Genomic DNA, 11,391 nt, shown 5'->3' with positions numbered 1-11,391 from the left:
AATTTTAAAACATGTTGAGATACTAATGATCTTTTTACCTGAAAGGTCAATTTCAGTCAGTGTTTCCCGTATAGACGAGCCAGGCGCTGTCAGGATGGCAATGGATTGATCAGACAAGTGGTTGCACTGGCTGAGATCCAGCTTGTTCAACATTGGCATGTGACGGGTCATCAGTGCCAGCGAGATGTCAGTGATGTCCAGACCAGCTAAGTGAAATTCTGTCAGGTTCCAGAGTTTGCTCTGATCATTGTTCTGACCTGTGAAAGACAGAAAAAGGGGAGCTGCTTTCAAAGGTCATGTTGAGATTACAAATATTGATACAATCACAGACACAGAAAAATTTAAAAGATTTGTAAGATAATAACCATTTGGAAGCAGGGTAATTTTAGACATCAGCAAATACATGTTATGCAAAATCAAAATGGTGGAGAAAGTTGCGACAATATGTTTTGTCAATTGCCTTGAGCTTTTGTTTTTAAATTAGGAACGTGACTTAACACACTGGCGGAGTACCATGACAAATCTTCAAAAAACTGTTCCATGTAGATTGCTTTGATCTTCTGGTATGTCAGTTGAGACATTATCACATGGACTTTAGCAAGACCTTCATCAAAGTTCCATAAGGTAGTCTGGTTAGTAAAGATAGACCACATGGGATTCAGGGTGAGCGTGCCAACTGGATACAAAATTAGCTAGATGGCAGGAGGCAGAGGGCGGTGGTACAGGGTTGTTGTTCAGACTGGAGGCTTGTGATCAGCAGTGTACTGCAAGGATCAGTGCTGGGTCTACTGTTGCTCGTCATTTATATAATCAACTGGGATGAGAACACAGAAGGCATGGTTAGTAACTCTGCGGATGACACCAAACATTGGTGGTATAGTGGACAGTGAAGGTTATCTAACAGTACAGTAAGGATCTTGATCAACTGGGTCATCGGGCTGAACAATGGCAGATGGAGTTTAATTCAAATAAATGGGAGGTATTGCACTTTGGTAAGCAAACCAGGGCAGGACTTACACAGTTAATGGTGGGGCCCTAGGGAGTATTGTTTAAGAGAGAGACCTAGGGCTGCAGGTACTTAGTCCCTTGAAAGTAGAGTCACAAGTAGACAGGGTGGTGAAGGAGGCATTTGGCTCACTTGCTTTCATTATACTCAATTCTGTGACCATCACTCTACAAGACATTGGTAAGGCCACACTTGGAGTAGTGCATACAATTTTGGTCACCCTGCAGTAGGAATTATGTGATTAAACTGGAAAAGGATGCAAAACACTTGCAAAGGATGTTACTGAGGTTGGAGGGTTTGAAAGGAGGCGCTGGGACCTTTTCTCCCCTATAACATAGGAGGCAAATGGATGATCTTAGAGGTTTATGAGATTTAGAGGTTTATAAGGGGCACAGAAAAGATGAATAGCTAGGTCTTTTCCCCTGGTAGTGCAGCCCAAACTAGAGGGTATAGGCTTAAAACAATTTAAAAGGGACCGCAGGTGCAACTTTTTCCACACAGAGGGTGGTGCATGTATGGAATAAGTTACCAGAGGAAGTGGTAGAAGCATATACAATTACAACATTCGAAACAGCTACATGGATAGGAACGGTTTAGAGGGATATGGGCCAAATACAGGCAAATGGGACTAGTTCCGTTTAGGAAACCTGGTTGGCATGGATGGGTTGGGCTGAAGGATCTGTTTCCAAACAGTATGACTATGATTGAAATACCAGCTGTTAATTGTGACCTTGGATCTAAAGCAACATTCAATGCTGTGTGTGTTGGTCCTCATCTAAACCAGGTTCATTTCCATTTTTAGTCAAGCTTCTTTATTATTTCACTAAGAAAGGATGTGGTCAGTAGAGCATGTTGCATTCTGAAGAAAATGTTAACCAGATGCTCGATAGCAAAAATGAAAGATTCCGAACATCTTAAAACACATGGACAACCATTTTCTAATATGTGATAGTCTCAACTATTCGAAGATGATGAAAACAGTTTTAGTTTAACAGACAGTAAGTTGTCAAAATACTAGTGAAGGTGGTTTAGTTTAAATTCATACATCATCACTGTCCAGATAAAACTATAGATCCAGTGTTATGCTTCTCTCTACTGCAGTAAAATACTAAGTAGTTGTCAACCGATTGGATGTGTATTAACTCTTTGAACTGACCTACTCTGCAATCTGTAGGCGGTGAAAGCAACTCTTTCATCTGGGAGTCTTTGAGGTCCTCCACCCAGCGAAGATCAAGCATGTGTAGAAGGGGACAGCTCGCCGTACAAAGTGCAGAGATTGCACTCCAAATGCAACCTGCTAGTGCTAGGATTTTCAAATCTGTCAGAAAAAGATAAGATTTGCACTTAAAATCAACTTAAAAAGTAGGTGACAGTACAGAATAGGCTGTTCATTAATCTTTAACCCATGACATATCTGCAGACATAATTGAGATAAATCTTCAAGTGCCAACTGCTTTCTGCATGTTCACAAATTGCACAAAGTGCTATTTACCATGTCACTACTAGATGAAAAAGCTTCCATTCCAAGCAAAACAGTGAGAGGAACCTCCAGCTGGTTTTCTTGGAACAGAGCTCCTTCTTACTCAGTTGATAAGGGGAAAACAACAGGACTAGCAAGTACAAACCTCCAGTTAAAGGTAAAACCATTTAAAACTTTTAAACACTGAGATTTCAACTCCCTTATATCAGCAAAAAAAAAATGAAGGCCATATACTGGCATCACTGCTCATGTACATCTCTTGGGAGTCTTATGTACTTTTACCAGCACCTGTAACTTCTCCTTCATGTCACATCCTAAATTGGAACTATATTCCATTTCTTCACTTTACTTGGGTCAAAATACTAGCACTCCCTCCCAAACAGCATGGCAATGTACTCAAATAAACAGGTTTGCAAGAGTTCAACAACATGGCTCACTGTAACTTCTCAAGGGTAATTACAGGTGGATAATAAATGCTAGCCTTGTTTTGATGCTCACAGCCCATGAACAGATTAAAAACTAACTGACAAACTGCATCATTAATGTTGCAGAAGACTGAGGGTTTATAGCCACATGCCTTGTCGTAATAAATGTAGCTGGGACTCTGTTAAAATTTGGTTGTCAATGAAAGCTATTCAATTCGAGTGGGAAAAGTGAGAGCTCCTACATAGTAATGCCAGAGGAAGTGGCGGAGGCTGGTACGATTGCAACATTTGAAAAGGCATCTGGATGGGTTTATGAATAGGAAGGGTTTGGAAGGATGCGGGCCGGGTGCTGGCAGGTGGGACTAAATTGGATTGGGATATCTAGTTGGCGTGGACAGGTTGGACCGAAGGGTCTGTTTCCATGCTGTACATCTCTATGACTCTGAATACCAAATTAGAAGGCCTGAGATTGCATGTGGTACTCCAAATGTGTAGGGAGTGATGCACGTGCTTGAAATTTCAGATTTATCTTTGTTATACCTTGAAGTGAAATACATCTTTGAATAGAAAATTGTAATACTCAAATTCAAAATCAAAGCAAATTCAGAATGCCTTAACAATAAAAATTTTCAAATCTGGTCACTAGATTCCTTTCTTTTCAGGTTATGATCATCATGGGGGATCAGGACACTTGCATCCAGGCAAATAGCAAGTACATGGGACAGTTTTGGAGAGGCAGATATTGAGTGTTACTCACTGTAGAATACCCAGCCTCTCATCTGCTCTTGCAGCCACAGTATTTATGACTGATTCAGTTGAGTTTCTTATCAATGGTAACTGATAAAATGCTAATGTAGGGGGATCCAGCAATAGTAATGCCATAAAACATCAAAGGAGAGATGGTTAGTTTCTGTCTTAGAAACAGTCATTGCCTCATGTTTACGTGGTACAAATGTTGTTGGCCTAAATGTGGCCAGATCAGACTGCATCTGGACATAGATGTCTTCAATACTTGCTGAGTTCTGATTGCACTGAACACTAAGTAGGCATCATGAATAGCCCATTTCTGATTTTATGATGGAGGGAAGCCCATTGATAAAACAGCTGAAGATGGCTGGACTCAAGACACCACTACAAATGCCCCTCAGTGTAGTGTCCTTGTGCGGGGGGTGATTGGCCTTCAAAAAAAAACAAACATCTTCCTTTGTGCTAGTTATGACTCCAACCAGTGGAGAGCTTTCCCCAATCCCCATCTGAAAATTTGCACGGGCACTTTGGTATCACATTTAGTGAAATGATACTTTGATGTCAAGGGTAGTCAGTCAATCTTTTGTCACCTTTGGAATTAAGCTCTTTTGTCCATTTTTGGATCAAGAGTCTAATTAGACCAGGAGTCAAGTGACCCTGGTGGAGTATTGGTGAGCAGGTTCTTGCTGTATGTGTGTGGCTTGATAGCGCTATTGAGAATCGTTTCCATTATTTTGCTGTTAACAGAGAGTAGATTGATGAGGCAGTAATTGGCAGAGTTAGATTTGTCCTGCTTTCTATGGATGGGGTGCACCTGGAAAATTGTCCACATTGCTGCGTCAAAGCCAGTGTCGTAGCTGTACAGGGTAGCTTGGCTAAGGAGCACAGGGTCTTCAGTGGCATTACTGTATTCAACTGAGAAAGTCTATTCTGTAGTTAAAGTATACACATTCACGCATTCAAAAAAATTAAAAGAATGCATAAAATTTGCCAAACTACCATTTCCTAAGGATACCATGCATTATCCTTCAATTTTTCACCATCTTACAGCCACTGAGCAGCACAATGTGAAGGATACACTATACAAGGGGTCCCCAACTTACAAGTGTTCATACTTACATGCAAGATCACACAGTACTATTAATTTTAAGGATTTGACATGCAGATGTTTGCTCATACCTACAAATGGATATTTTATATTGTCCTATACTGTGTTCTGACTTGAGCATAAATGAACTTATGAATGTACTGAGGAATGGATCCAGTTTGGAAACTGGGGGCTGCTGTGTATGACTGATTGATAGATTATAAATTTCATTCAAGGCAATCACTCTCTGGAATGCAAGTTACCAAGTGACGCCATACGACATCATGGAATGAAGAAATGGATTCCTTAACCTATTTCGAATCCATGGTGTTCATGGAGAAAATGCTGATATAGTTAACTTTGCATAAATGCATGGGGCTCAGTTCATCCTCAGAATCAAAATTACAGACCTAATAGGATTCTACATGCACAGGACATGGGCTTCAGTGCTTCTGGTAGCTCTTACTTCAGACTATGATCCAAGGACACCTTCCCTGACCCTCCACCCTGACAAAGCAAATCCTGTAAAGAAGGAAAAGGTGGCCATCAAGTGTACCACATGGCTAAATGGGAGTCCTGCAATTGTATAAACTGAATAGATTGTATATAATCCTCCAAATGTTAATATATTTATCTCAAATCACAAGACAGGATTTCCCATTTTGTTACAATTCATTCAGACAGAGAGAGTCTCTACAGTAACATTGTATTTCAGGGACTTGAAACATCCTGCAAGAACTTTAATTTGAATCATGAAATGCCACAACATTAAGATATTTACATTGGCAGTAAGTGAAAAGAACGTGAAGAGAATGACCTTCCCCACCCCTTTTCCCCAGGCATACTCAGGTTGGTGGCATCAGATTCTGATTCGAATTCGGGCTTCAAATAACCATAACACCAGTGACTGTGAAAAGTGAAATCACTTCAGACTGACTTGACAGTTGTAAATAAATGCTCCCTTTCACAACTCTAATCTTCTCATCAAATAGGTCTTCAGTTAACTTTCAACTAGTTCCAAGTCAAATGTATTCTCTTTCAACTGGACAAAATCAGAGCAAAATCTTAAATCACTACCCTGAAGCAGTTTATCCAAAGACATTACAGGAAAACTAGAAGACATAATTCAGGAGCGGGATGGAATACTCTCCACTTGCCTGAATGGATGCAGCTCAAACAAGACACTGAGCACCATCTAGGACAAAGTAGCCTGCTTGACTGACACCACATTTTCAAACACATAGCTGTCACTGTGCATCAGTGTAAGAGGCATTGCAGAAATTCAAAGCTCCTCAGACAGCACCTTTTAAGATTCATAATCTTTACTGTCTCGAATGAAGAGGGCAGCAGATACATGGCAATACTGTTGCCTGTAGGTTCCCTTCCAATGCCACACACCATCCTGGTTTTTGAACTTCACTGTCACTGAGCCAAAGAACTAGGAGTAATTCAGCTCCTCAAGCCTGCTCCTCCATTTAATATAATCATAACTGATCTCATCTTCGCCTCAATCCCACATTTCTGCCTACTCTTCATCCTCTTCAAGCCAGCCCCTCCTTAAATTTGCTCAATGTCCAGCATCCAGCGTATTTTGGGGCAATGGTGAATTCCACAGAATTGTGACCCTTTGAGAGAAATATTTTCTCCTCATCCAAGTTTTAAATCTACTACCCCTTATCCTATATCTACGAGGAGCACCTATTATGGTTCTCAGGAATCATCAGCACAGAGTTTCTGCGTTACAATTTAAATGGAGTGCCTACTGTAGGGAATGTGCTTAAATTGGCAAATTTAAACTAAATTAGCACATAATTAAATTGTTCTACATTCCTGACTTGTAGTATTACATATTTAATGAAAATGTTAATACAATTAGCCTCGTTCTAGAGATCTGTACAAGCGCAAAAGATATCTTCTCTGAATTCACAAATACATGTACAAAATCCAGGCTTACTCTGTAATTTGTTTATGAGCCAACTGAGTTGCTTTTTCGATATGTTTGTCCAGCTAAGGTTTAGTACGATAGGCTGTCTCCTGATGATCCCACTCAGCATAGTTGGAGTGATCGATTTGCAGCCACTCAGGTTAATTGTGGTCCACAACCGCTTGTCACAACACCTGTAACCATTGAGAAAGAAACAAAACGAAACCAGTGAAACCATGCAGTGGATAAGTGGAAAGTTACAAAATAAAAACAAATGTTTTGAGATTTAATACTAAATAAGTTACAGAAGCATTCAAATTGCAGCCTTAAGAATGTAAATTAATTTAGAAGTAGGTTGCTCACTGTATACATAAAATGAGTCAGCAGGTACACAAAGTATGACGAGATTATGTACACACAACATGCAAGCTTATACATGGCATACTGACTGGCAATTTGTACACAATAGCCATTTAAATTAATTCATGACAATCAAGACAATCTGGAATAAATACCAGAGGTGCAGGATTTGAACAATGTCTATAAAACTTCAGTTTATACACAACATCACAATTCTGCCCCTCACCCTCCCTGCCCCAAACCCACACCCCAGCCCAATCATTAAGTCTAATGTCTTTAAGCTCAAAGTAAAAAAACACAGCAATATGCAAGAAGCACCATCTTATTGTACGCCGACATTCATGACAGTGCCAAAACACAGATTTTTACAGATGGGGGATATAATGTCCTCATTGCTGTCATGTTTGGCTAAGCCACCATTTATTGCCCATCCCTAACTGCCCTAAAGAACTTCCTTTCTGGGGTGCAGGAACACCCATGGTGCTTCCAGGATTATGACCCAGCGAAAATAAAGGAATCGCAATACAGCTTTAAGTCAGGATGGTATGCAATTTGGAGGGTTGGGGTAATGTTCTTATGTATATGTTGCCCTTGTCCTTCCGTGGTTTGCAAAGTGCTGGCAAAATGAGCCTTGTTGAGTTGCAGCAGTGCATCTTGTTAATGATACACACATTTACCACTGCATTCTGGTGGTGAAGACAATGAATGTTTGAAGATCTGAATCCAATCAAGCAACCTTGTTTGTCCTGAATGGTCACAAGCTACTGGAGTGCTGTTGGAGCAGCAGTCATCCAGGCAGGTGGGGAGTATTCCATCTCACTCAAGTGTGCCTTCTAGATAGTAGACCATCTCTGGAGAGTCAGGTAGTGAGTTATGCTGTGCAGAATTCCTAGCTTGTGACCTGATCTTGTAGGCACAATATTTATATGGTGAGTTCAGTACAGATTCTAGGCATGGTAATTTCCAGGATGTTGATAGTGAGGCATTCAGCAATAGTGATACTATTGAGTGTCATGGGGTAATGGTTAGATTCTCTCATATCTGACACTAGAACAGATCTAAAAGTTGAAGTTCTAAATTGGAGGATGGCTAATTTTGACGGTATTAGGCAAAAGCGTATTGGGAGCTGATGTTTGCAGGTAAAGGGATGGCTAGAAAATGGGAAGCTTTCAGATAGGAAATAACGAGAGTCCTGAGACAGTATATTCTGTTAGGGTGATAGGGAATGCTGGATGACTAGAGAAATTGAGGGTTTGGTTAAGAAAATGAAGGAAATATGTCAGGTATAGACACGACAGATGGAGTGAATCCTAAGAAGAGTATAAAGGCAGTAGGAGTATACTTAGGAAGGAAATCAGGAGGGCAGAAAGGAGACAGGAGATGGCTTTGACAAATATAGAGTTAAGGGGAATCCAAAGGGCTTTTACAAATACATTAAGGGCAAAAGGATAACTAAGGAGAGAAAGGGCCCCTCAAAGATCAGCAAGGCAGCCTTTGTGTGGAGCCGCAGGAGATGGGGAGATACAAAACGAGTATTTTGTATCAGTATTTACTGTGGAGAAGGACATGGAAGATATAGAATGTAAGGAAACAGATGGTGACATCTTGAAAAACCCCATAACAGAGGAAGATGTGCTGAATGTCTTGAAACACAAAGGTGGATAAATCCTCATGACCTGATCAGGTGTAGGCTAGAACTCTTTGGGAAGCTAGGGAAGTGATTGCTGGGTCACTTGCTGATGTACTTGTATCATCGATAGTCACAGGTGAGGTGCTAGAAGAGTGGAGGTTGGCAAACGTGGTGCCACTTTTAAGAAAGATGATAAGGAAAAGCCAGGCAACTATAGACCAGTGAGTTTGACGTCTGTGGTAGGAAAGTTGTTGGAGGGAATCCTGAGGGACAGGATGTACATGTATTTGGAAAGACAAGGATTGATTAGGGATAGTCAATATGGCTTTGTGTGTGGGAAATCATGTCTTATGAACTTGATTGAGTTTTTTGAAGCAGTAACAAAGAGGATTGATGAGGCGAGAGCATTGGAGGTAATCTATATGGACTTCAGTAACGCATTCAACAAGGTTCCTCACGGTAGGTGGGCTAGCAAGGTTAGATCACATGAGATAGAGGGAGAACTAACCCTTTGGATGCAGTACCGGCTTGAATGTAGAAGACAGAGGGTGGTGGTGAAGGGTTGCTTTTCAGACTGGAGGCCTGTGACTATTGGTGTGCCACAAGGATCATTGCTGGGTCCACTACTTTTTGTCATTTATATAAGTGATTTGGATGTGAACATAGGAGTTATAGTTACTAAGTTTGCAGATGACACCAAACTTGGAGGTGTGGTGGTCATTGCAAGAAGGTTACCTCAGTACAAGATCTTGATCAGGTGGGCCAATGGGCTTGAGGAGTGGCAGGTGGAGTTTTAGATAAATGGGAGGTGCTGCATTTTAGGAAAACAAATCTTAGCATGACTTATACGCTTAATGGTAAGGTCCTAGGGATTGTTGCTGAACAAAGAGACCTTGGAGTGCAGGTTTATCGCTCCTTGAAAGTAGTCGTAGGTAGATAGGAGAGTGAAGGCAGTGCTTGGTATGCTTTCCTTTATTGGTTAGAGGACTGAGTACAGGGGTAGGGAGGTCATGTTGCGGCTATACAGGACATTGGTTAGGCCACTTTTGGAATATTTGACGCAATTCTGATCTCCTTCCAATCAGGATGATGTTGTGAAACTTGAAAGGGTTCAGAAAAGATTTACAAGGATGTTGCCAGGGTTGGAGGGTTTGAGCTATAGGGAGAGGTTGAATAAGCTGGGTGTCTTTCCTGGAGCGTCAGAGGCTGAGGGGTGACCTTATAGAGGTTTATAAAATCATGAGGAGCATGGTTAGGGTAAATAGACAAGGTCAAGGTTAGAGTGGTGCTGGAAAAGCACAACAGGTCAGGCAGCATCCGAGGAGCAGGATAATTGATAGTTCAGGATAATTGATAATTGATAGGATAATTGAAAGTCCTTCATCAGTTACTGAGCTGGAAGTTTAGAACTAGGGTGAGGTGGGGGAAGGGGAAAGGAGGAAACTGTTGAAGTCCAGCTCAGTGACTGTCCCCATAGCTTGTCCGGACTTGTCTTACCTGCCTATCTTGTTTCCCACCTATCCACTCCACCCTCTCCTCCTTGACCTATCACCTTCATCCCCTCCCCCACTAACCCATTGTACTCTCCCCACCCCCACCCTCCTCTAGCTTATCTCTCCACGCTTCAGGCTCACTGCCTTTATTCCTGATGAAGAGCTTTTGCCCGAAATGTCGATTTCGAAGTTACTTGGATGTTGCCTGAACTGCTGTGCTCTTCCAACACCACTAATCCAGAATCTGGTTTCCAGCATCTGTAGTCATTGTTTTTACCTAGAGGAAGTGGTGGAGGCTAGTACAATTGCAACATTTAAAAGACACCTGGATAGGTATATGAATAGGAAGGGTTTGGAGGGATATGGACCAGGTGCTAGCAAGTGGGGCTAGATTAGGTTGGGATATCTGGTCGGCATGGATGAGTTGAACAGAAGGGTCAGTTTCTGTGCTGTATGACTCTATGACTTGTTTAGCATGAATGGATATTGTCCAGGTTTTGCTGCATATTGGCATGGACTGCTTTAGTATCTCAGCAATCAATGCACATCCCAACTTCTGATCTTATGATGGGAGGAGGAAATTGACAAAACAGCAACAGAAGATAGTTGGGCTTAGGACACTACTGTGGAACTGAGATGGCAGCAACCATCTTCCTTTGTGCCAGGACTTCAACCTATAGAGAGAGTTTTCCCCCTAACTGCCATGAACTGCAGTTTTCCTCAGGCTTCTTGATGCCACATCTGGTGAAATGTGACCTGATTTCAAGAGTGTTGACACTCACCTCAGCTCTGAAATTTGGTTCATGTTAGAACCTAGCTTCAAATGAAGTCAGGAACTGAGTGGCCCTGGCAGAAACCAAACGAGTGCCAATGAGCAGGCTATTGCTCAGCAAGAGCTGCTCGACAGTACTGTTGATCACTTTTTCCATCACTTTACTGATGATCAAGAGTAGACCAATGGGGTGTTAACTGGCCAAGTTGGATTCGTCCTGCTCTTTATGTATAGGACATACCAGAGAATTTTACCACATTACAACACTGGCATCTATATAGCACTGGAACAGCTTGGCTAGGGGTGCAAGTTCTGAAGTATGCATCTTCAGTGTTATATCTGTAATGTTGTCAGGGCACATAGCTTTTGCAGCATTTAGTTATTTATGCTGACCAGCTAGATCAGCATGGGTGCTGGCTAGCCACTCATGCTGATGGACATTGAAATCCTCCACCCACAGCACAATT

General features: G+C 41.6%; 1 protein-coding gene across 3 annotated transcripts in view; it reads right to left on the bottom strand.

The window, feature by feature from the left end:
- The window catches only part of LOC140491343 (lysine-specific demethylase 2B-like), a 171,393-nt gene that overhangs the window by 10,198 nt on the left and 149,804 nt on the right, over window positions 1-11,391 (bottom strand). For all 3 annotated transcript variants that reach the window (XM_072589383.1, XM_072589382.1, XM_072589384.1), the window contains 3 exons: window positions 6,700-6,863; window positions 2,163-2,324; window positions 39-257 (listed from right to left, as the gene is read on the bottom strand). In XM_072589383.1, coding sequence (XP_072445484.1) covers window positions 39-257; window positions 2,163-2,324; window positions 6,700-6,863 — 545 coding nt within the window. The remainder of the gene's footprint in view (window positions 1-38; window positions 258-2,162; window positions 2,325-6,699; window positions 6,864-11,391) is intronic.

This window comes from Chiloscyllium punctatum, chromosome 19 (assembly GCF_047496795.1).
Source record: "Chiloscyllium punctatum isolate Juve2018m chromosome 19, sChiPun1.3, whole genome shotgun sequence".
NCBI classification, from domain to species: Eukaryota; Metazoa; Chordata; class Chondrichthyes; order Orectolobiformes; family Hemiscylliidae; genus Chiloscyllium; species Chiloscyllium punctatum.
The sequence above is the reverse complement of the archived record's forward strand: the minus strand, read 5'-3'. Positions and strand labels throughout refer to the sequence as shown.